At 42.8% G+C, this 26,802-nt stretch overlaps 1 protein-coding gene across 1 annotated transcript in view; it reads left to right on the top strand.

The window, feature by feature from the left end:
• The window catches only part of ME1 (malic enzyme 1), a 292,439-nt gene that overhangs the window by 219,253 nt on the left and 46,384 nt on the right, over positions 1 to 26,802 (top strand). The window contains exons 7-8 of the mRNA XM_077811631.1: positions 6,817 to 6,914; positions 16,547 to 16,660. Coding sequence (XP_077667757.1) covers positions 6,817 to 6,914; positions 16,547 to 16,660 — 212 coding nt within the window. The remainder of the gene's footprint in view (positions 1 to 6,816; positions 6,915 to 16,546; positions 16,661 to 26,802) is intronic.

The following is a 26,802-nucleotide window of genomic DNA, read 5'->3' as shown; positions in this document are numbered from 1 at the left end:
ACCCTATGGAGCTGTGAAAGAATTTCAGGAACAGCTTTGTCACATTCCCAGTGTCAGTAACTCATAGAAAGTCCACAACCAGAATGGGATCATCCATCATCTACTTCAGAATGGACCACTGCAACCCACTCCCCATCCTATTTCTAGACTTACAGAATTGAGGGATAAACAGAGCTGTCTGAAACATCTAAATAAATTCCTAATGGAGGTTTGTCTGCAAAGCATTCCCATTTTACCATCCTCAGAGAATTCTTATGTTTTGCAGATGGATGGCAGCTTTTCTCTTTTCCCAGCTCTGATTATTTGATTTTACATATGCTCCTAGGGTCCCTCTCCAGGATCATGGTAACAATAACATTCGCTTCAAGAAAGAAGGAAATTCATTTATCTCTTCCAGGCCAATTTTTTTGATCAGAGATTTGTACAGAGTATTCATCCTTCTGTCAGGCACAAGAGCTCATCTCAGAAGAATGCTAACAGAAGATCAAGATGGTCATAATGAAAAACAACTGGGGTCACAGAAACAAAAATCCAATTCTTATTGGAGCCTACTAGGAATTCTGATCTTATACACAGACATGCTGCTATGATCTAGTACCTATGATACCTATCCAGGAATTCCAAGTATCTCTTCCACTTCTTACCCAATCTCCTCTATTGGCCAAGATCTAGCTCCAATTGTATATTCTCCACTCCCAAAACTGGTGAATGCAGAGAATCAGGGTTTTTTTAAGGTATCTACCCCATTCATTTTAGGAAATGGGTACCAGAGAGAACACAGTATCTACCACAATGATTCATTGAGGTCTCAGAGTATTGCTGCTCCTTCCATGGATAATAGACCAGTTCTGGTCATGACAGTCAAGGTCTGATAGTTTCTTTATAACTGTCAAGAACACAATCTGCTGTACACCAGAGAAAAATTCTACTGTCCTCGGTGGAGCGAAGTTTCTTATCTCTATTTGCACTGCCCACCAATAGCGAGATGAACACCAAGACTTACGAGAAGGTCTGATTATCAGAGTGGTTGCTGCATGTAGAAATATTTTACTTACCATTGTCAGTTTGGTGGGCTGGCGATTGACCTCCTTAAATCTGTACACAGTAAATAAAGTGCCCCTCGGCCTCTGTAGGTGTCAGGATCTGGGATGTGAAGTGGTGAATGACATCTTGTAAAGCTGGCAAAGTCCTTACTATATGTTTTCCCACCTTTTTCCATTGCTAAAACCCCTCTCCTAATAGGCAGGCTTCTCTACATCTGTACTTGGGGTTGATAAATAGATATTTTTAATTGGACTAAGCCTATAAAAGGTCATGTAGCCATCCCATCCACTCAGCATGAACTAGGCATATGCAGCTGAAGGATGGAGGAACAAAGGGCGTCTTTCTTTAAAATTCTTCTTTCCTTTGGATTGGAGTCAGGGGCTACCTTCCCCACTCCAGAATGAAGTTGGGGGAGTGGACCAGTTCTTGAAGATGTTGGTAGGGAAGGAGGAGATAAAAGCCACCAAGTTGCCCCTAGAATATTTATAAATGTGTTTAGCCAGAGTCTCTAGTGGGGGGTCTTATTGAGAGGGCCTCTGAAGGAGCCAGGGGTGGATTTCTCATGTGAGGCTCCCTTCTAAGCCACCCTTAGGCACTGGACTTCCCTCACTTCCCTCCTTCGTCCCTTCCACTAAGGGACTGAACTCTTTTCCCCATCCCCAAGATCATGGTCTTCCTTTTTTCCTCACTGTGGGCTGAGAGAGGAGAGGGGGCTCTTTTCTGTCTCTTTTGCCTTCTCTACCCTGTAGTGGGAAAGAATGGGGAGTTAGATGTGCCTAACACTCATTGTAATAAACTGTGCTTGCTGTACTTTTACCTCATCCAAAACTCCCAAATCCAGATTAGCCCAGATTTATTGACTTTGAGGCATACTGCAGAGCTCATTTGTTTCACCTGGCCTTTGAGAAGAAGTAGAGAGAATGAGGTACAGACTACATACAGGGATGCTAGTATTTATGTGTTTCTGCTTGGCAGAAGTGTGAGCTGCTTGTAATGCATTATGTTTTTGTAATTGTAAATAGTTGGGAGATCACTCAGAGCCATGGGCACCTTTTAATTTCTTCTAAGTCAAAATGAAATAAAATCCATAAATATAAACCTATCATCCTCCACTTTGTTTGTTTCTCTCTTATTGTATTTGGTTGTAACCTAGATTGTAAACGCTTTGGGGCAGGGACTGTCTTTTTAGTAAGCTTTTCTACAGTGCCTAAAACAATGAGGTCTCAATCTGTGATTGCAAACCTTAGGCTATGCCCTAAAACACATAAGAATAATAAGAAGTAATATTATGCCAACATGCTTCTGGCTCAGGGCTGTGCCAATAGCAGTAACAGGAACTGCAACAGAAACTTGGGAAGAATACAAACAACTCAATAAGGTAGGGTTTGCTTCCAAATTTCATACCCATGATGTTCGAGTGGGTTAGAATTTAGTTGTAATAGGGGATTTGTCATCTCTGCTAGAAAAAATTGTTTCAGCATGTTAACTTTCACAACTGCTTACTACCCCCCTGAAAAATGCCATGTTCTGTTGTCAAAACTTTCAGAGTTTATTTTTCCATAGTCTTTGTGATGGTATAGAATAGCGATAGAGTTCTTCTCATATTCTGGAATATTCACAAGATCATCTTATGTTTTGGCACTTGCCTGGTGCAGATTATGTTTTGATTGTCTTTCCAGAAACTGCAGCTGATCTGCATGGTGAAATGTAAGGTCAAACCATTTGTTACAGTAGTTCCGGTTAAACAAATCTGCTGCTCACACTGACATTTTTTCCCCCTTTTCATGAAGAACAAATAAGGCAAACTGCTGAAGAGGAGTGATGACAGTTACTGCCAACAACAAAGAATGATAGTGAGCTGGCTACTCTAATAGAACTAGATCTTTATCATTTTACAGAAAATGGCTGAAGAAAACAAAAGTGGAGTTCTTTTACAATAGTTTGTTTAAAACTGTTGCCCTTTTATAAAATTAATGAATTAATAATAAATGCTAATCCTCAGATCTTAGTACATTACTACAGTGACACCTACTTGCGCCACTTTAATTAGAAATCGATAATCATACTGTACAATACATGCAAAAATGCCCAGAGCAAAAACCTAAAATATTACTATAATAGTATAGTTTTGAAAACTCTTAACTTTTTCATTTAAAATAGAGGATTATAGGGAAACCCAGAATTCACTAGAGGTTACCAGCTGTAATTGGTACACCAGCAATGCATAATTATAGTTTGAAACGCAATAGATTTGCCTGCCTAGTGACTTAGCGGCAGAGTGTCAGGCACTCTGATAAGTAGAATCCCAGCATTCTGGTATGTTCACATCATACACACAGAGAAACTAGAAAAAAATTGTACTCTGAATACTCTTGTTATGTTGCTAGAAGGTTGCAATGTAACACTACTTTATTTCTTAGAATTCAGAACAAGACCCCCAAAACAGGCTGCTCCCTAAAGCAGCAAGGAACAACTCGCCTTACCTTGCTTACAACTGTTCTTTTTCCAGACTGACACTTCTCTTGTGTTCCCAACCTCAAAACTCGAGTTTTCGATGATCACATGTGAAAAGTCGCCCAAAAATTACCAAATGACAGCATACTTCAAAAAGCACAAATTTTTGACATTTCAAAAGAAATCACTGAGATTGGCAACACTGTGCAGCAGCTTCTGTTCACTCACATGTGGGCCTTCTTGGTTTATACAGTTCCCCTGCATCACCCTTGGCTGCTTCCCCACCCCATTTGATACATCCTGTGGTCAACAAGAAGCCCCACTTTGCCATGGCCTGCTCTGTTCCAAATAGCACATATGCCACGTGGCTTTTGCTAGCCAGGGGAGGTGGATTTGGTCCAGTTGCCTGTGGCTCAGTGGCTGCTCTCTATCAGATAAGTGCAAAGAGACATGGACTGGGGAGCAGTGGGGATCTAAGACCTTGTCTACTCTTGCCTATGCTTAAGATGGCATGTAGGGTACGTGTGGCTACATACCGCATTGAAAGGCAGGCTGTGTCCACACCAACTGCAGTGTGTAGCTGCACGCAGCAGGGAAAGTCTCCGACAGGAACCTTTTTCCTATTGACAGAATCTTTCACTGTGGTGGGGAAAGGCTCTGGCAGCAGGGAGGCAGCAAGACACTACACTGCTACAAATAGCAGTGTAGATGTGGGAGGCAATGCTTGGACATGCAGTGAGCCATGTAGGGTATATACCCAAGGGTTCAGTCATGTAGGGCACCCTCACCTGTACTCAATCACTAGAATCTGACATTGCCCTATAAACTCTATCAGCCAGACCATTCCTTCCTCAGAGGTTTTGTATAATTAATCATAGAACCTCTTTAGAACAAACCTCCATTCCCAGCCAAAACCTCAGTGAGAGTTTGCCTTAGCTAGCTGGCTCACATGATAGCTTGTACTTTACATGTCTCCACATGCAAGACTGCGTCTCCACTCTTTTCAGGGGTGGTTAAGATCCGTTTATCAGTCAGTCAGACACAGCATAGACTTACTGGTAAAAGTTCCTCCAGGAGCACTGATATCTCTGTGTTGGTAGACAGACCCCATTTAATCTGTCAAGGTATTTTATTTCACCAACCATCCCCCCTCAAAGATGCTTGTAATAGATGCATCCACACAGCTAGGGTTCTCATTTAGGCAGTCTCCAATTCAGAGCCTATGATCTCACTAGCACATACATTTATTAGGGCTTAGATGTTTGTCTAGCCTGCAAGGGTTTCTTACCCCTCCTTCAGCGTATAATTGCCAGGCTCTAATAGACAATACAATGGTGATACAGTATATAAACAAAGAAGGTGGGGCAAGGTCTTCCGCTCTGTCAGGAAGAGAATTTTTTTTGTGGGAATCAACCTGGTACCTCTTCGTTTACCAGGGACTCTCAAAAAGTTGGCAGATCGTCTCAGTGGGAAGGGCTCGGTCACTCCTGAGAGGGAATTGAAAGACTCGATTCTGGATCAAATATTAATGAGCTGGGGGGTTCCCTCAATAGACTTATTTGCTACCACTGTAAACAAGAAGTGCCCCCACTTTTCTCCCAAAAAGGACTGAGTCCAGGTTCACTGACAGATGCTTTTCTGATTTGGTGGGGAAAGGTTCTGCTGTGTCTCTCCTCCCCTCCCCACACTGTAATTAATTCCCCGGAAAATACATCAGGATAAGGCTGATATAATAATGCTTGGACAAATCTGTTTTCGTTTTGACCTGTCAATAGATCTACTCTTTCCACTTCCAATTCTGCCATACATTTTTCAAAATCCTGGTCTGGTGCTCAATATCTGACAGCATGGAAGCTACCTGGTTGAATTCTGTTGATAGCAGTTGTTCCAAGGCAGTTCAAAAGGTTTTAATTCAGAGCAGAAAGGCTAACGTATAAAAACAATTCCATTTAGTTTTACTTGTGGACTTTTGAAAGACATTCAACTTTGAGAGTCTTCTGATTCTTTTATCTTGGACTACCAGTTGTTGCGAAAGCACTCAGGATTTTCAATTACATCTAAATCAGTCACAATCTACACATGTTGGGAGTCATTCTGTTTTTTTCCCTTCCTACTGTATCAAGATTTTTTAAAGGGCTGACTCATATATTTCCACCAGTAAAGGAAATGTTTCCTACATGGGAGATGAATGTGGCATTTCTAGCATTAATGGACTCTACCTTTGAACCTATGTCATTGTGTTTTTGTTGTTCCATCTTTCCATGAAAACTGCATTTTTCAGCTATCACTTCAGCTTGCAGGATGAGTGAAATATAGGCCTTGACAGCAGGCCCCTCAATTTGTAGGGCACCTACTTGGGGTTCTGTTCATACCTTTACTAATTACTACTCCATTGCGGCAGCTTCTAGATCAGATGCCCAATTTAGCAGGGCTGTCCTACAGATGTTCTTTAAATAGGAGTCCTATCACTCCCCTCTTTGATAGATAACTGCTAGTCAGCCCTCTACAGTGGGATCCATGTAGACAACTGTTGTAAGAAGAAAGAGGTGTTACCTACCTTACAGTAACTGGAGTGCTTCAAGATGCCTTTGTCCACAGGGATCCTGTGACTCCCCCTCCTTCCCCACTGACACAGTCCTGTACTGGGATATTCTGTGTTGCTGAAGGAACTGAGTGGTGGTTGGAGCTGCTCTGCCCTTTCTTTCCTCAGAAGGGGTGCAAGAGCATGTATTATGTGCATGTGCAGCCCCAGAGGATGCTGCAACTAAGACTCTGGGCTCACTTGCATGGGGCACACACAGCTACAGTGGGATCCATGTACATAAAGACACCTTGAAGACCTCCAGTTACTGTAAGAGATAAATAACCTCTCATTTCATGTTACACACTAATTGAAGCAAAGGTCTCTATACAACTCTTGCCTTAGTTAGTGTGCATCCTGCCAATGGGAGTTGGCATTTCCCATTACTGACCATGTCTGATCTTGCTCAGTTCCTGAGATCTGGTCAAATGAATTCTGAGCACTAGGTGGTGTGGTTGGCAAGATAGAGTACATGCTAACATAGCTGAGATTAGAATCAAGATCATAATCTTTATTTTACTTTATCTAAAGTTATTAGTCTCGTTTATCTCTGATTTAATAAAAACAAAGTATAAAGCAAAACAAACAAACGACTCCCCATCTAAATTGTAATTGCTAACTCTCAAGTATTTGCATCTTTTAGCTATATGAGTACTTCGAAATCATTGATAATTTTTACTTAAGACTTTGCAATTACTATTTCAAGAGTAGTCAAAATAATTCATTTTGTATTTTAGGAACAGCGTCTGTGGCTGTTGCAGGTCTTCTAGCAGCTCTGCGTATCACTGAGAACAAGCTGTCCGATCACAATATCCTGTTCCAGGGAGCTGGAGAGGTATCTTTATTATACAGCAAGGAAGCTTCTCATGTGAAAACCTTGCTTTTATTTCAGAACAAGTTACATGTATCTGATCCATAACAAGATACTTATTAGGTTAAATAACAATCACCTGCAAAAAAATTTTCTTACTTCAAATATACATTTTGTCGAAACTCCTTTAGTTCATCTGATCAAGATAGGTATTTTCATAGGATGCTTTGGGAAAATTATAGTCCGCTATTAAAACGTCAAGTTCTTCTTCGAATGATAGCCCCTATGTGTATTTCACATGTGGGTACCCATGAGCACCATGCACCTGAGTCTGGAATTTTTTTACAATCAGTATCCATTGGCCCAGACATGCTCAGTAGCTCTCGTTGTGCGCTGAATTGAGGGCATAAAGGTTGTTGCATACCAATGACTCTTCAGTTCATTCTTACTGCCGCATGGTCCGAGTCAGAATCTTTGGTGTCCTGAGATTCATTTCTACTGTGCCATTGCGGTAAATATATTGTATTTTTGTATATAATTGTTTTAGTAGTTAGTTATTTCCCCCCTTTTCTCCTCCCCCTGAGAAAATCCCCCCCCCCCGAAGAATGCTGGGATGATGTCCAGGGTTCTGGGGTTCAAAAACTTTTCTTGCCCTTGATCCTTTTCTGTGCCCAATGAACGTCAACACTGCTTCTGTTGCCTGGGGGAGGCTCGCATTTCAGCCAAGTGCAGCATCTGCCACTCCTTTCCCCCCAGAAGTTGTGAGGGTCAGGAACTGAAGCTAAGGAAACATCTGAAGGAGAAGGCAATGAGACCCCAATTAGGTCCAGGCTGGGGACTGACCCTGTACATCAATCTAAGCAAGTGGGCAGTGCATCTTCGAGCACAAGCTCAGAAATAGAGGCTGAGAGTTCTAAGAAACACTTCCAATGGAAGTAAGGGGCACTGTGTTAGGCTGTCTACCTCACATGAGGCCTGAATGGTTCTATTAGGCCAATTAACTCATACCTGGAGGAAAGGCAAGGAGTGCTAAAGCGTAATTGCTGATGAAATCCAGCTGGGGAAGGAGCTGGGTGGGGTTTATAAAGAAGAATTTTGCAATAGATGGGGACTGCAATGAGGTGAGCCTGCAGTCACGCTCCCTGATACAAGGTGCAGAACAGAAGACCGAGAAAGAGCAGGGTAGGGAGCAGTCCAGGGAAGGAACAGTACTGTCTGAGAGGGATAGACCTGAACTGTTGGTCTGAGGGTCTCTGGATCATAATCCGGAATAGAGGGAGAGCACATATTCCCCTACCAGTTGCTGCAGAAGTGGTGCAGGCAGCTCAGTGAATATGGAGAGGGCCTGAGTCTTTGAGGAAGGGGATTCTGATAATACTCAGGAAGGGGAGGATGATGGTGACTTGGCCAGAGGGCTAAGCCACAAAAGAGAGGCTCTGCAGCTCCTGACCAGAACAATGGGTTGAGTGACCCCCTCATGGGGTGCGGACAGTGGTGAGCCAATTCCCCAGATGAACCATGAAGAGGTGCCACCGAGCAGAAAATAGCCAAGCCAGACTCCGTTACCAGCACTCTCATAGACATAAGGACAAACCATGGTGGTCTAAGATTGCCCTGAAGAGAAAGGAAGCCTCTTTGATCCCATCAAAGTCAGGAGAATCTGCGTGCATGGGCGCTAAAGACTTAAGCCCGAGTAAATCTTCTTGGCAGGAGAAAGTGGAATGCAAGGATATGGATCTGCTGGTCTAGCATCGATTTCAATGGTAAAGGCTCAAGATAAACAGCTTCTGGTGTTGCCATCCAAATCTAGAGCTGTTGGTGCACCTATAGCAACACATCTCCAGATGGATCCAACTTCCCCGTGACCAGGGATACTCTGGTTCCAACTGCTCCACCAGGGTGAACTGAGACCTTTATCTCGCCAGAGGACATATTTCCTGTCCCTTACCCACATTGACTCCTCTTATCAGGACCATCTCTATTCGGGGACATTGTTACACCAGAGGAAGAGACTATTCCAAGGATTCAGAGTCATTTTCCTGTCTCATCCACCAGTGTCCATACACAGCTATCAGTACCATCAGTTATACTCGTAGTCCAGGATCTGGCCTCTTCTTCCAGTGAGTCGGAAGCTCCACAGGAGGGCCTGCAACTCCGGATAAAGGTGGCCCTTGACAGAAGCTCTAGAAGATCAGGATTCTGGCCTGCAGCCAGACATGATTAGACAAGAGACAAGTGGTACTTTATGCCATGGCATCCTCCCCCACCAGTTGATCCATCCTACTGGAGGCTGTGGAAGCCCTACTCTGGACACCCGGGATTGGTACATAAGCCTTATTTATCATTGACCATCTATCCCCAACCATACCTGTCGAGCATTTTGAGGAAGGTGGTGAGCTGGTTCTGACAGTTCCGGGAGCGATTTCATCATTTTTGCCAGATGAGGCGGTTACTCCATCTTCTCTGTCTCTGCCAGATCACCAGTATCAGGAGCTCATGCATAAAATGGCATCAGTGCTGGAGATTGAGCATGAGGAAGTCCAGGTGCCTCAGCACAGATTTCTGGACATTTTTCAGCCTTCCGGTCCAGGTTGAGTGGCCCTCCCCATCAATGAGGCCATCACGGACCCAGCAAAAGACAGTTCAGCACACTCCTGCTTCTTGTGCTCCTATCCCTAAGAGGGCCAAGAAGTGTTACTTTGTTCCAGCTAGAGAGGGAGAGTTTTTATTTTTACCCCCATGGCCTAACTCCTTGGTGCTGCAGGTGGCAACAGAGAGATCCAAGCAGCAACACCTCAAGGCTACTCCTTCTGATAAGGGACACAAGCAGCTCGACTTCCTGGGAAGAAAAGTCTTTTTTCACCTCCCTCCAACTCAAGATCTCAAATTATCAGGCCCTCTTTGCCAAATAGGATTTTACCAGTTATGCTAAGTTTCTAAATTTTAAGGACAAGCTCCATGAGAAGGATAAAGCCCACTTCCAGGCCTTAACTGACAAAGGCAAATTGGTGGCCAAGACTTCCCCCCAGGCAGTGCTGGACATGACAGATACTGTGTCTGGGGGGATGTTATGGCCATTGTTATGAGAAGAGACGTGATTAATTCTCAAGTTTCCCTAGAGAGGTGCAGAGTGCCATCCAAGATCTGCCCTTTGATGCAATCAATCTCTTCACTCCCTCAAGGACTTGAGGACAGCTCTTTGCTCACTTGGCATTTATACCTGTCCCCAACAGAAGACATCACACACTGGGTAGAGGGTGAGGCTGCCTTGTCAGCCCTTTTATCAACGTCTTCAGGAGCCATCAAGTAAAAGACAGAAGATTTATAAGCCCAGGAACCCAGCCTCTGCAACATCCACCACCACATCTTACTCTAACCTTCAGTCAAAGGTTCGTTTGGCAGGACTGTCAAGACCTGCGTCCCTTTATTGAATCCTCTTCATTCTCTGCCTCAGCTTTTTTGGAAGCTGCCTTATCTAATTTGCTGACAACTGGAGGGCCTTAACTACCGATAAATGGGTACTAGAAGTTATTCATGGTGGCTATCTGATCAAGTTTCAAACAAATCCTACCCAGAAACACCCTTCCCACTTCCCTTTCAGGGATGGCTCTCACAAGGAGATTCTCCAACGGGAATTGGACTCACTTCTTCCCTAGGGAGCCATAGAAAGGGTTCCACCTCAACATCGAAGGAAAGGGATTCTACTCCTCTTACTTCCTGATCCCCAAGAAAAATATGAGGTGGAGGCTGATGCTACGAATGCTGAACGTTTTCATCTGAAAACTAAAATTCTACATGTTCTTTTTGGCATTAGTAATTCCTCTTCAGAGGAGGGTCTGAAAGACACATACTTTCAAATAGACATTAATCCATCCCACATCTTCTTCAGTCAAGACTGTTACTAATGCAGAGTCCTCCCCTTTGGACTGGCCACAGCACCAGGGTCTTTACCCTGTTTTTTCAGTAGTGGCAGCTTTGGTGAGAAGAGAAGGATTTACTGTGTTCCCATACCTTGACAATTGGATTCTAATGGGCAGCTCCTACGAAGAAATCCAGCAGGGAGTCCAATTTCTAGTCAGTCTGCTGCCTTGCCTAAGTGTCTACCTCAACCACAAAAAATTCATTTACCTCCATGAGGTCCATAAACTTCTTAGGTTGATGTTGGACTCAACCAAGCAAGAGCTTATCTAATCTCTTGAGGTTTCAGGCCATGAGTGCTCTCTCACACCAAGTCACCATCAGACTCTGCACTTCAATCAGAACTTTCCTTTCCCTCCTTGATGGGCCTCATGCACACAGATGATGCCATTCACCAGGTTTTATCTTCATTGTCTACAAGACTGGCTCCCTCCATGAACTCACCAGAGTGGGGCAACATCAACAACAAGGTGACAATTCCGTCCAGGGTTTTGGACTCTCTCATAAGATGGACAAAGGTGGAGAAAGTTTGGTGGGGATCCCTTTCCTTACACTGACTCCCAAGGCAACCATCATTACTGATGCCTCCCTCTTAGGTATGAGAGCTCATAAGGGTGATCATATGGTACAGGACATCTGGACCCCCTCATGTCATAAATATAAAGGGAAGGGTAACAACCTTCCTGTATACAGTATTATAAAATCCCTCCTGGCCAGAGGCACAATATCCTTTTACTGTAAAGGGTTAAGGAGCTCAGGTAACCTCGCTGGTACCTGACCAAAAGGACCAATGAGGGGACAATATACTTTCAAATCTAGGGTGGGGGGAGAAAGGCTTTTGTCTGTCTGTTCTGTGTGCTTGCCGGAGAGAGATCAAGAAAGCAAGCAATCCAACTCCATTAGAATTAGTAAGTACTAGCAAGGAAATGCGTTTGTTTACTTTTGTTTTGGCTTGTGATTTTCTCTGTGCTGAGAGGAAGGTGTATTCCTGGTTTTCTTTTTGTAGCTTTAAAGTTTTTGCCCAGAGGGAAATCCTCTGTGTTTTAAATCTGATTGCCCTGTGAGGTTAGCTTCCCTTCTAACTTTACAGAGATGCTTCTTTTACCTTTTTTCTTTCTAATAAAGTTTTGTTTCTTTTAAGAGCCTGACTGATTTCTCTATTGTCCTAAGACCCAGGGGTTTGGGTCTGTGATCACTTTGTAACCAATTGGTTAGGATATTATTCTCAAGCCTCCCCAGGAAAGGGAGTGTAAGGACTTGGGGGGATATTTTGGGGGAATAGGAACTCCAAGTGGTCCTTTCCCTGATTCTTTGTTAAATCACTTAATGGTGGCAGCGTACCCTCCAAGGGCAAAGAGTTTGCCTTGGGGAAGTTTTACCCTAAGCTAGTAGAAATAAGCTTAGGGGGTCTTACATGTGGGTCCCCACATCTGTACCCTAGAGTTCAGAATGCACATAAATATACTAGAACTCAGGACAGTCCATCGAGCCAGCAATGCCTTCTTCCTTCTCATCCAATCCAAGCACATCCAAATAATATCATCCAACATGGTTAGCAGTAATCAGATGACTAACATAATGAACAGCTTTGTAAATGGTGTAGGATCTGAGGATAAAATAGGGAACAAACAAGTTAAGAATTATTTTGACAAGTTAGATGTCTTCAAGTTGACAGAGCCTGAAGAAATACATCCTAGAATACTCAAGGAACTGGCTGAAGAGATTTCTGACACACTAGTGGTTATCTTTGAGTACTTGTGGAGGATGAGAGAGATCTAAGAGGAATGGAAAAGGGCAAACATACTACCTATTTATAAAAAGGGAAATAAGGACAATCCAGGGAGTTATAGACCAGTCAATACCTGGAAATACAATGGCGCAAATAAGCAAGCAAGCAAACACCTAACAATACTAAGGTGATAAGTAACAGTCAACATGTATTTGTCAAGAACAAATTGTGTCAAACCAACCTAATATCCTCATTTGACAAGGTAATAAGCCTTGTGGATCGGGGGGAAGCAGTAGATGTGATATCTCTCTACTTTAACAACAAGGAGTCCGGTGGCACCTTAAAGACTAACAGATTTATTTGGGCATGTTAGTCTTTAAGGTGCCACCGGACTCCTTGTTGTGTTTGTGGATACAGACTAACACGGCTTCTCCCTGATACTCTCTACTTTAGTAAGGCTTTTGATACTGTCTTACCTGACCTTCTCATAAACAAACTAGGGAAATATAGCCTAGAAGAATCTACATAAGGGGGGTGCACAATGGGTTGGAAAACTATATTCAGAGAGTAGTTATCAATGGTTCACAGTGAAGCGGGATGGCATATCAAGTGGGGTCTTGCAGTGATCTGTCCTGGGTCCAGTTCTATCCAATATCTTTATAAATGATTTAGATAATGACATATAGAAAACCCTTCTAAAGTTTGAGGATGATACTGAGCTGAGAGGGGCTGCAAGTGATGTGGAGGATAGGATTAGAATTCAGAATGATATTGACAAAATGGTCTGAAATAAACAGGATGAAACTTAATAAGGACAAATGCAAAGTACACCACTTAGGAAGGAACAATCAGTTGCACATATACAAAATGGGAAATTACTGGCTGGGAAGGAGTACTGTGGAAAAGGATCTGGGGATTATAGTGGATCACAAACTAAATATGAGTCAACAGGGTCCTAGTGTTGCAAAAAAAGGAAACATTCTGCAATGTATTTGCAGGAGTGTTAGGAGTGAGTAGCTCCTATGAAGAAATCCAGCCCGCAACCGAATTTCTGGTCAGTCTGTGCCTTGCCTATGTGTCTACCTCAACCACATTCTTTCACTCTACTCAGCACTGAAAAGACCTTAACTGGAGTACTGTGTCCAGTTCTGGGCACCACGCTTCGCTAAAGATGGGGACAAATTGGAGAAAATCCAGAGGAACTGTAACTAAAATGATTAAAGATCTAGAAAACATGACCTACAAGGAAAGATTGAAAAAATTGGGTTTGTTTGGTTTGTAGAGGAGAAGACTGAGGGGACACATGATAACAGTCTTTAAGTATGTAAAAAGTTGTTATAAAGAGGAAGGTGATAATGTGGAATAGTTCTCCTTATACATGGAGGACAGGATAAGAAGTAATGGGTTTAAATTGAAGCAAGGGAGATTTAGGTTAGACATCAGGAAAAACTTCCTAACTGTCAGGGTAGTTAAGCACTGGAACAAATTATCCAGGGATGTTGTGGAATTTCTGTCATTGAAAGTTTTTGAGAACAGGTTAGACAAACACCTGTGAGGAATGGTCTAGATAATACTTAGTCCTGTCTCAGTGCAGGGGACTGAAGTGGATGACCTACTGAGATCCCTTCCAGTCCTACATTTCTGTGATTATTCTGCCACTCAGCATCTACCAGATCAGATCAAGCCCAGAGAAAGCATCAATATCTGCATCAGTGATCTGAATGTATTGGAGACTTTAGAGATGCTTTCAACCTTGGTGCACACAGATCATTCCCCAGCTTTTGCTCCATATTGAGCAAATGGAAGAATCTCTGGTTAAATATTTTTCTGTTTAACACTGTTGTGCTTGGTGCTGTATAAAGTCAATGGAAGACACAATCTCTGTCCCTATGAGTTTATTCCGAATAAAACTCTATATTTCTAAAGCAAAACCCAAAACAATAAGCTGCTGTTGGGCAGGAAAGGGGGGCGCCATTTGATTCTCAATGAAATTGCATAGTGAAGAACAAGAAGCAAACTGATTAGTGTTTGTACTGGGTTGATATTCAAAATTATTCAGTATTCTGTTGGTTTTTTTGTGATATCATTCAAAAGAAATAAAACTAGAATCCAGTAATAATACATGCATCTAGACAAAGAACTGAAAAATGGAACTTTTTTCTGGGAGAACAACCAACTGTCTACAATTACAGAATACTCGAGTAGTAGATAAGAGAAGATATGCCTTCTTGATGGGCTCTTTTAAGGATGATTTGAGATTGAGATTGTATATTACTTAATAAAATATAGTGTGTGTTGTGTAGGGTTCTTGAAATTTAAAACAAAAATAAAGGTTTTTTATAGGAAAATAAAAATCTTATTACATTCTCAAAGATTATTATCTGGAATAAGTATTAAAACTCATCTTAAAAGATCAGTGTTAGTATTTATTTCCAGTAGTGCCAACAATGTGCAAAGAGGTGTGGTCATATCAGTCAAATTTTAACCAGTGTGCTTTGGATTCTATAAAATACTATTTAAATTGTTATTCTTTAAAAGGAATCTTGAGTATCATTTGGTGGGTTGGTTTGTTTGTTTATATTAGCTTTGGGTTTATTTTATTTATTTATTTATTTGTATTTATTTTTGCTGTTTAAACTGTGTTGTGAAAACCAGATAATCATGTAAGATTAGTGAATTCTCCTTCAATAAATAATGTGTTTGTGGCTAAATGCTACCTAAGCAGAACTGAAACATCTAATCCAGTGGTTCTCAAACTTTTGTATTGGTGACCTCTTTCACACAGCAACCCTCTGTGAGTACGACCCCCCCAATAAATTAAGAACGTTTTTTTATATTTAGCACTATTATAAATGCTGGAAGTGAAGTGGGGTTTGGTGTGGAGGCTGACAGCTCACGACCCACCCATGTAATAACCTCATGACCCCTTAAGGGTCACGACCCCCCAGTTTGAGAACCCCTGATCTAGTCTGAGCTGAATACCTAATGAAGTCTGAATATCTCAAACCCTACTTGAGTTACAGTCTGTGCTCTGAATTATTAAAACTATAAATGGCTAAAAGAAATAGACTTACTTATTGCTAAAATTTTCAGAACAGATTATTTTTAGAAAAACATTGCAAACTTGACAGTTTTCACTTTGACTCAGAAAAACCCCCTATATTTTGTTTCAGAGTAGCAGCCGTGTTAGTCTGTATCCACAAAAAGAAAAAGAGTACTTGTGGCACCTTAGACACTAACAAATTTATTTGAGCATAAGCTTGAATGCATCCAGTGAAGTGATCTGTAGCTCACGAAAGCTTATGCTCAAATAAATTTGTTAGTCTCTAAGGTGCCACAAGTACTCCTTTCCTATATTTTGTAAAATTCGTAGATTTTTGTGAAAAAGCAAAAAAAACCAAAAACAACAACATGTTTTGCTCATCTTGCTCCTTTTAATAGGCAGATGAATGTAAGAAAATAAACTTCTAGCGTACAAATTGTACCACATAAGTAATCATCTGCTTCTCCCTGGCTTTCTCCATTGTCTAGATAATACATGTGTAGGGTTGCAGTGCTCAGAGACCATATTCACTTCAGTACCACCCCTGCACTCCACTCTATATAAATATATTGGGCTGGTTTTAAATGCAATAAAATTATTTTTATTCAAACCAAACTTTATTGGTGGTAGTAGAGTAGTCACATAGGGTTCTGATCTCTATCATATTTTATTGTCTAATGTAAAATAGCAGATTCCATTAATTATGTGAGGAGAAGAGGAAGCATAAACATAGTAAAACTGAGCCATGAATCTGACTGTCTTTGTTTTTTATATGATATCTATCACCACCATATCTAGCATTGTAAAAGATCCGTTTTCTGGTGTTTTTAATTTATGAAGATCTAATTGTACAGCTTTAATTGTTACTGAAATTAACAGTTTTAAAAAATAGTATCATATGTTGTTGCATTCTCTTTCTTTTCCAGTTTCATATATGAATTTTCTTTTCCCCTCTCTCCTTTTAAGGCTGCCCTTGGAATAGCAAATCTGATTATTATGGCTATGCAAAAAGAAGGGACACCAGAACGTGAGGCCATCAAAAAGATATGGATGGTAGACTCAAAAGGATTAATAGTTAAGGTAATACAACATTTTTCATGGCTATAAGTGCAATGTTAAAATTATTCTCATCATTCTGCATCAGCCTGATGCAGAAACAGCTTTATGGATATGATGAAGCTATTTACTATGTTTTCTAATACCTACGTGCTTAACATTTCTAGATATAGATCTGTCGCATTCTGATCCGTTCGGAGGTGCAATCCAGACCAGTAAGGGATGTGTTACTGTCTGCCCTGTAAACCCTGGCTGTTTCACAGCGCTTTTCTGCTGTAGCTCCCAACCTGGCCCGCTCACACGCAGCCTACCAGCATGCAGGTCACACCCTAAGTGTTTGTGTGTTAGACAGCCCAGGTTCAGCAGCTCAGACACTAGCAGCCTTTCTACAGCTCTGCAGCTTTATGCTGGCTTCCACCAGCCTCGGTTACTACTAGGAGCATGATCCCCAACACACTCCCAGTCCTGAATTTTCCCAAAACTGTGCCTTCTGCAATCTGCAGCCCACTCCTGGACAGTTCAGAGAAATAATATGGTTAATTTGTTCCACTAAAGACACAAATACAGATCACAGCTTATTAACTTAATTGGGGTGAATATACCCTTCCCTTTAAACACTGTGTTGAGTTGGTTAATAGTTAAATAAAACAAACATGTTAGCATCACTTAACCTATGCCCTATTGTTAAGTAAAAGAAATAAAGGGTTACAAGGAAATAAAAATGAAAACATGCATCTAAAAGTCTAAAACATAATTTAGCTAGTTACAGGCCTTGTTCTAGATGTGTTACCAGTCTTTCTCTTTCCCAGCCACGGCTGACTTTCTCTCAGTCAGGACCTTCGACAAAGGTAGAAGGTGCTGGTTTCCCTTTTCTTCTTAGGTGAAAGCTCTTTGCCTAAGCTGGTTTCTCACCTATGTTTAGTTCCATAGACTTCAACACACACCCCCGCACCTCTCCCTTGCTTGAAGGACCCATCTTTCTCAGCTTGCAGGACTCTGGCCTCTTGTGTCTGCCTGGTGATGAATGCCAAAGATGGCTTCTGTCTTTTCTTACATCTTCCAAAGGTCAATTAACTTGTTTCAGGAGGCAGGATGACCTCATGCTCATTTTCCATTCTTGTGGGCATTCCATCCCCCTGTACGATTTCTATGTAAATGAGGCTTCCATTGTTTCTGATCCCACCATGCTTGCTTTACATTGGAGACCGTTAGATAGCAGTGACAGTCCCTCCTGTCTGGGTAGACTGTACAATCGAATATCCAGCAGTATCTATAATTCCTGATGTAGTGTTAATACGTACATCTCACACTTATATTAATTACCAGTGTCATTAGTTTTCAAAAAAGACCTCATTCTGTACACTTTTATAATGCAGTACTATTGTATACAATCAGTTGATTCAGTTGCTTAACACTTGAGGTTCAGCTCCCTGTCTTGATAGACCAGTAAACATTTGATATGGATTCTTCTGAGGGTTACCCCTCAAAGTAAAGTTTATTCAAGCTGTGAGGAAGGTGACATGGAGTCTGCTGGTAAAGGAAACTTCATGCTCTTTCTTCTCCCACTTGTTAAATAATAGGTTTATTTACCTAATAAGAATAAATAAATAAATATAAATAAATAAAAATAGATTTTCATTGTCTTTGCCTGACGATCAGGCTGGTCAGAGAATCTAATGTTCATTCCTTTGTCTAAGCAGGCCTGTTTACCAACTCCCCCTGACATGCCTGGCTTGAATAGATTTTAGTAATCATTCCAGCTGTCAAGGTTCCTCCCCCACTCTGAACTCTAGGGTACAGATGTGGGGACCTGCATGAAAAACCTCCTAAGCTTATCTTTACCAGCTTAGGTCAAAACTTCCCCAAGGTACAAAGTATTCCACCCGTGGTCCTTGGAATGGCCGCTACCACCACCAAACTAATACTGGTTACTGGGGAAGAGCTGTTTGGACGCGTCTTTCCCCCCAAAATACTTCCCAAAACCCTGCACCCCACTTCCTGGACAAGGTTTGGTAAAAAGCCTCACCAATTTACCTAGGTGACTACAGACCCAGACCCTTGGATCTTAAGAACAATGAACAATCCTCCCAACACTTGCACCCCCCCTTTCCTGGGAAATGTTGGATAAAAAGCCTCACCAATTTGCATAGGTGACCACAGACCCAAACCCTTGGATCTGAGAACAATGAAAAAGCATTCAGTTTTTTACAAGAAAACTTTTAATAGAAAATAGAAGTAAATAGAAATAAAGAAATCCCCCCTGTAAAATCAGGATGGTAGATATCTTACAGGGTAATTAGATTAAAAAACATAGAGAACCCCTCTAGGCAAAACCTTAAGTTACAAAAAAGATACACAGACAGAAATAGTTATTCTATTCAGCACAATTCTTTTCTCAGCCATTTAAAGAAATCATAATCTAACACATACCTAGCTAGATTACTTACTAAAAGTTCTAAGACTCCATTCCTGTTCTGTCCCTGGCAAAAGCAGCATACAGACAGACCCAGACCCTTTGTTTCTCTCCCTCCTCCCAGCTTTTGAAAGTATCTTGTCCCCTCATTGGTCATTTTGGTCAGGTGCCAGCGAGGTTACCTTTAGCTTCTTAACCCTTTACAGGTGAGAGGAGCTTTCCCCTGGCCAGGAGGAATTTCAAAGGGGTTTACCCTTCCCCTTATATTTATGACACGCCCCCCAAATCTCAGCTAGGGTGAAACACTGGCTGGGATTTCTTCCTGGAGCTCTAGGAAAAACAGAGTTAATAAGACACATGCATCTCTAAATATACTACCAAGTACATAAAGACTAACAATATTTTCCACATCTTAAGGACGATTTTAACCAGTTGATTCTGGGAAACTTTCACGGGAGAGTGCATCAGCCACTTTGTTAGAAGCTCCTGAGATGTGTTGGATGTCGAAATCAAAATCTTGGAGAGCTAAACTCCACCGAAGAAGTTTTTTGTTAGTTTCTTTGACGGTGTGAAGCCACTTCAGTGCAGCATGGTCGGTTTGCAGGTGGAAACGCCGTCCCCAAACATATGGGCGTAGCTTTTCCAGAGCGTAGACAATGGCATAACATTCTTTTTCAGTGACTGACCAGTTGCTTTCCCTCTCAGACAGTTTTTTGCTGAGAAACACTACAGGGTGGAATTCTTGATCAGGTCCTTTCTGCATTAAAACTGCTCCCACACCACGCTCGGATGCATCTGTGGTTACTAGGAACGGTTTGTCAAAGTCTGGGGCCCTTAGTACAGGGTCAGACATGAGTGTCGCTTTAAGCTTGTTAAAGGCCTTCTGACACTTTCCGGTCCACTGAACAGCATTTGGCTGTTTCTTTTTGGTTAGGTCTGTCAGTGGGGCAGCGATTTGGCTGTAGTGCGGTACAAATCGTCTGTAATAACCAGCCAAGCCTAAGAAGGATTGAACCTGTTTCTTTGACTTTGGGACAGGCCACTTTTGGATAGCATCCACTTTGGCCTGTAGGGGGCTGATAGTTCCTTGACCCACCTGGTGTCCAAGGTAAGTCACTCTGTTTAGGCCTATTTGACACTTCTTAGCCTTAACAGTTAGTCCTGCCTCCCTTATGCGCTCAAGGACTTTTTGTAGATGTTCCAGGTGGTCTGCCCAGGAATCCGAAAATATGGCCACATCATCAAGGTAGGCGACTGCATATTCTCCTAATCCCGCTAGGAGACCATCTACAAGTCTTTGGAAAGTGGCGGGTGCATTTCGCAGCCCGAAAGGGAGTACATTAAATTCATACAGCCCGAGATGTGTGATGAAGGCTGACCTTTCCTTGGCAGATTCATCTAGCGGTACCTGCCAGTACCCCTTTGTTAAGTCCAAGGTAGAGATGAACTGGGCCCGTCCCAGTTTCTCTAACAGTTCATCTGTGCGTGGCATTGGATAGTTGTCTGGGCGAGTTACAGCATTTAGCTTACGGTAGTCCACGCAAAAACGTATTTCCCCATCTGGTTTGGGAACTAGAACCACTGGAGATGCCCATGCACTTTCAGAGGGGCGGATTACACCCATCTGTAACATATCCTGGATCTCCCGTTCTATAGCAGTTTTAGCTTGAGGAGACACCCGGTAAGGTTGGACCCTAATTGGGTGAGCATTACCTGTGTCAATGGAGTGGTATGCCCGTTCAGTCAGTCCTGGGGTGGCTGAGAACGTTGGCGCGTAGCTAGTGCACAGCTCCTGGATCTGCTGTCGCTGCATACGCCCAAGGGTCATGGAGAGGTTCACCTCTTCCACACCACCAGCACATTTCCCTTCGTAGTAGACACCTTCAGGCCACTCAGCATCATCTTCTCCCTGGGCTGTAAACTGACAAACCTTTAATTCTCTGGAATAAAAGGGCTTTAGAGAATTAATATGGTACACCTTAGGCTTTCGGTTGGAGGTGGGGAATGCTATGAGATAATTAACAGCTCCCAGGCGCTCCTGGACCGTGAATGGCCCTTCCCACGATGCTTCCATTTTATGGGCCTGGAGCGCCCTTAAGACCATGACCTGGTCTCCTACTTTGAAGGAACGCTCTCTGGCATGTTTATCATACCAGGCTTTTTGCTCTTTTTGAGCATCCTGTAAGTTTTCTTTAGCAAGGGCTAAAGAGGTTCGGAGGGTGTTTTGTAGGTTGGTTACAAAGTCCAGAATGTTAGTTCCTGGAGAAGGTGTAAATCCCTCCCATTGCTGCTTCACCAACTGCAATGGCCCCTTAACCTCATGGCCATATACAAGTTCAAATGGGGAAAACCCTAAACTGGGATGTGGTACAGCTCTGTAGGCAAAGAGCAACTGCTGCAACACTAGGTCCCAATCATTGGAGTGCTCATTTACGAATTTACGTATCATGGCCCCCAAAGTTCCATTAAACTTCTCCACCATGCCATTTGTTTGATGGTGGTAAGGAGTGGCAACCAAGTGATTTACCCCATGAGCTTCCCAAAGGTTTTTCATAGTTCCTGCCAGGAAATTAGTCCCTGCATCTGTGAGGATGTCGGAGGGCCAACCTACCCTGGCAAAAATGTCTGCTAGTGCCTGGCATACACTTTTAGCCCTGGTGTTGCTTAGAGCTACTGCTTCCGGCCATCGGGTGGCAAAATCCATGAAAGTCAGTATGTACTGCTTTCCTCTGGCTGTCTTTTTCGGAAAAGGACCCAGAATATCCACAGCTACTCGCTGAAATGGAACTTCAATGATGGGGAGTGGTTGTAGAGGGGCTTTGACCTGGTCTTGGGGTTTTCCCACTCTTTGGCACACCTCACAAGACTGGACATAGGTAGAAACATCCTTGCCCATTCCCTCCCAGTGGAATGACCCCCCCAAACGGTCTTTGGTCCTGTTCACCCCAGCATGGCCACTAGGGTGATCGTGGGCTAAGCTCAAGAGCTTGGCCCGGTATTTAGTTGGAACTACCAACTGTCTCTGAGGATGCCAGTCTTCCTGGTGTCCACCAGAAAGAGTTTCCTTGTATAAAAGTCCTCTTTCTACAACAAACCTGGATCGATTAGAAGAGCTGAGAGGTGGTGGGTTGCTCCGTGCCGCTGTCCAAGCTCTCTGGAGGCTTTCATCTGCTTCCTGTTCGGTCTGGAACTGTTCCCTTGATGCTGGAGACATCAGTCCCTCATTGGATTGTGGACCTAGGCTTGGTCCCTCTGGAAGCAATATAGGGGATGGAGCTGTTTCTGTTGACTGTGAACCGCTCTCCGCTGGTGCACTATGTTGGGATTCAGGCTCCGGCTGAGCCTCTTGTGTAGGGTTATCGGCTGCTGCCAGTTCAGGTTCAGTGGGGCCCTCTGGTGTTGAGGTTGCAAGTACTGGATTCAGTGCTGACACAGGGTCTGGTGTTGGTTGTTCGGCTGGTTCCGGTTCTGGGACTGGTTCCGTCTGGGTCTCTGGGACTGGATCCACTACTGCTGTTGCAGACATTGGCCTAAGGTCCAGGTCCATCACCTCTGACTGGGTCCTGATAGCAGTTTCCGGAACAGAGCTAGGCCTCACGGCTTGTTTAGCCTGGCTGCGGGTGACCGTTCCCACCCTCTTGGCCTGCTTCACATGATTGGCCAAGTCTTCCCCCAACAGCATGGGGATGGGATAATCATCATAGACTGCAAAAGTCCACATTCCTGACCAGCCCTTGTACTGGACAGGCAACTTGGCTGTAGGCAAATTGAAAGAGTTGGACTTGAAGGGTTGAATCGTCACTTGGATCTCTGGGTTGATTAAATTGGGGTCCACTAAGGAAGCATGGATAGCTGACACTTGTGCTCCGGTGTCCCTCCACGCGGTGACCTTCTTCCCGCCCACACTCACAGTTTCCCTCCGCTCTAAGGGTATCTGGGAAGTATCTGGGCCTGTGGACCTCTGGTGTGATTCCGGTGCAATGAACTGTAATCTGTTGGGGTTCTTGGGGCAGTTGGCCTTTACATGCCCCAGCTCGTTACATTTAAAACATCGTCCAGCTGACGGGTCACTGGGGCGAGGAGGGTTGCTGGAGAACGGGGTGGCAGGATGATAAGGGGTCTGGAGGGTTCTTTGGGAGGTAGGTGGGGCCTTGGGCGGCCCCCGGTAATAGGGTGTGGTCTGGGGTGGTCCCTTCTGGTCTCCGCTCCAACTGCGACCAGTTTTCTTCTTCTCTGCCACCTCCACCCATCTGGCTCCAATCTCTCCTGCCTCGATTACAGTTTTGGGTTTCCCATCTAGGATGTATCTTTCTATTTCCTCAGGAACACCCTCTAAGAACTGTTCCATTTGCATTAGGAAGGGCAAATTTACTGGAGATTCAACACTTGCTCCTGATATCCAGGCATCCCAATGTTTCACAATGTGGTAGGCATGTCGGGTAAATGACATGTCTGGTTTCCACCTTAGGGCTCTGAACCTCCGACGAGACTGCTCGGGTGTTATCCCCATTCTGACTCTCGCCTTGGATTTAAACAGTTCATACTTGTTCATGTGTTCTTTAGGCATTTCAGCTGCCACCTCAGCTAAGGGTCCACTGAGCTGCGGCCTCAGCTCTACCATGTACTGGTCAGTAGAGAGGTTGTATCCAAGGCAGGCCCTTTCGAAGTTTTCTAGGAAGGCCTCAGTATCATCGCCTGCCTTGTAGGTGGGGAACTTTCTGGGATGGGAAGTGGTACTTGGAGAAGGATTACTAGGGTTTGTTGGGATATTCTGCTGAGCCTTTATCTTCTCCATCTCCTCCACATACTTCCTCTCTTTTTCCTTCTCCTCCAGTTCTTTGTCCCTCGCTTCCATAGCTCTCCTGTGAGCAGCCGCTTGGTGTTGTTCTGCCTCCCTTTCTTGTTCCTTCTTCAGCCGCATGAGTTCTATCTGTCTTTCATGTTCCCTTTGTCTTTCCTCAGCCTGAAATTTGGCTAATTCCAGCTGTAGTCGAGCTGAGGATTTGGTCATTCTAACCTCTCTGTTTTTAACTAACTTTACACCCGAGGTTTAGAAATAAACAAACAAAACTTGGCTGTAAAATTTTGCTGTGCTGGAATAGAATACCTATTCTCTGATAGTGATTGTCAGCCTACAGAAAAAGACAATTCCCTTGTCTCTGTTCTGGGCCCAACTTAAAGCAAAAAACCTCCAAACTACTTGGAAACCTGCTTACCCAGCCCAAAGAAAAAGCAAATGGGTAGAACACACACCCCCTATTTACTTTTAGGAAGAAAAGAAAAAAAAAAACCTCTGGGTTGGAAGACTGTGAATTTCCCTGCAGGAGTTAAGTACCCTGCCTCCAGGCAAAGAAAACCTGCAATTCACAAGATAATCCCCTTTTGTCTCTGCTTGGCCACAAAGCAGGGAAAACCCAAGATGCTTTCAGTTTCAAAGCTGCTTCAAAGCCACAGGAAAAAAAAATTCCTTTTTAAAATCTGTATTTCTAGTTCAAAAAATCTCAACTGGATCTCAAAATGATTTCAGGTTAATCCCACCACTATGCCACCATGTCAAGGTTCCTCCCCCACTCTGAACTCTAGGGTACAGATGTGGGGACCTGCATGAAAAACCTCCTAAGCTTATCTTTACCAGCTTAGGTCAAAACTTCCCCAAGGTACAAAGTATTCCACCCGTGGTCCTTGGAATGGCCGCTACCACCACCAAACTAATACTGGTTACTGGGGAAGAGCTGTTTGGACGCGTCTTTCCCCCCAAAATACTTCCCAAAACCCTGCACCCCACTTCCTGGACAAGGTTTGGTAAAAAGCCTCACCAATTTACCTAGGTGACTACAGACCCAGACCCTTGGATCTTAAGAACAATGAACAATCCTCCCAACACTTGCACCCCCCCTTTCCTGGGAAATGTTGGATAAAAAGCCTCACCAATTTGCATAGGTGACCACAGACCCAAACCCTTGGATCTGAGAACAATGAAAAAGCATTCAGTTTTTTACAAGAAAACTTTTAATAGAAAATAGAAGTAAATAGAAATAAAGAAATCCCCCCTGTAAAATCAGGATGGTAGATATCTTACAGGGTAATTAGATTAAAAAACATAGAGAACCCCTCTAGGCAAAACCTTAAGTTACAAAAAAGATACACAGACAGAAATAGTTATTCTATTCAGCACAATTCTTTTCTCAGCCATTTAAAGAAATCATAATCTAACACATACCTAGCTAGATTACTTACTAAAAGTTCTAAGACTCCATTCCTGTTCTGTCCCTGGCAAAAGCAGCATACAGACAGACCCAGACCCTTTGTTTCTCTCCCTCCTCCCAGCTTTTGAAAGTATCTTGTCCCCTCATTGGTCATTTTGGTCAGGTGCCAGCGAGGTTACCTTTAGCTTCTTAACCCTTTACAGGTGAGAGGAGCTTTCCCCTGGCCAGGAGGAATTTCAAAGGGGTTTACCCTTCCCCTTATATTTATGACACCAGCATATATCCATTATTCTTCATACCCACCACTTACTTACATCACTGAAGGCTGTTAATGATCAGTGAGTTATCAAATGATACCTCCCAAGGAATATTTTGTACTAAGATTATTACAATAGTATGTAGGTTATGAATACAGGGGCGCTTAGTGTCACAAAGTCCCATCCTGTTCACATTGAGGTCAACAGCAAAATTCCTATGTCACTTCAGTGGGAACAAGATCAGGTGCATAGTCCCTGTGTTATTCCTACGGGAGACAATCATTTCTAGTGCTTTTTGTATTAAGTAGATTTTATAACAAGCCAAAAAAAAAGAAGAGAAATGTTCAACTTGTGTTTTTTTATATTTCCCATGTAAATATGATTGTGTTACGTTTTTAAATAATGTTAGTAATATTTGTGTGTGTATATTTGTGTGTGTGTATGTGTGTGTGTGTATATATATATATATGTGTGTATGCTTGATGTTAGCATAATATTCAGGGAGAAATTTTTTAAAAGGGAACAAAAAGGATGATGTGAAGAATAATATTTTCCTGAGGTTGTTGCAACTATACAAGATTTTTGCATGAACTTAGCTACATTGCCTCAAATAGTTTTTTATGCATAGTGATAAAACTCATGTAACAGATGCTGTGGTCTGTAATGCTATCAACAATGGTCAGAAATTTGAAGTTGCTGAGAGACTTCATGAGTCATTCTTACCTCATTTCTTCCACATGCCAAATTAAAGAAACCTATGTGCTTTAAATGGTGGTTATGTATTTAATAGCTTGTGAACTACTTAAAATAAAGGAAACATGTGAGAGCTCAATTAACCTCACTTTTTCACCTCTTTCATGTTGTTGGCATTCCAAACTTTCATGCTGATTTTTCTTGGAGGAAAAAAAGTTCAATTCACTAATATAACAACTTTTTTCCCGTTTGAATTCTTATACTTCTTTTATAATTGGTTACCCCCACATCAACTGCATCCGTCCTGTCATTAGCTTGTAAAATCTTCAGAGAGACAACAGTGCTGAGTTTCATTAAACTGCACTATGGCAGCACTGTTCACAGCATTGTAGTAAAAATAGTAGAATCATAAGAATTAGAGATGGAAAAGATGTCACCGAGGCCAACGCTCTACCAATAAGCCGAGAGGAGGGGTGAATGAGTACAGGAAAATTCTAATACCTGACCTTACCTGTCTACCTACCTCTGATGCAGATTTTTGTCCCATTCCCAGAAAAAATGTCGTGAAGCAGTAGAGTAATACTTCCTACTTCCTTT

The sequence above is a fragment of the Eretmochelys imbricata genome, chromosome 3 (assembly GCF_965152235.1).
Source record: "Eretmochelys imbricata isolate rEreImb1 chromosome 3, rEreImb1.hap1, whole genome shotgun sequence".
NCBI lineage: Eukaryota > Metazoa > Chordata > Testudines > Cheloniidae > Eretmochelys > Eretmochelys imbricata.
This window is presented reverse-complemented; position numbering and strand designations above follow the sequence as displayed.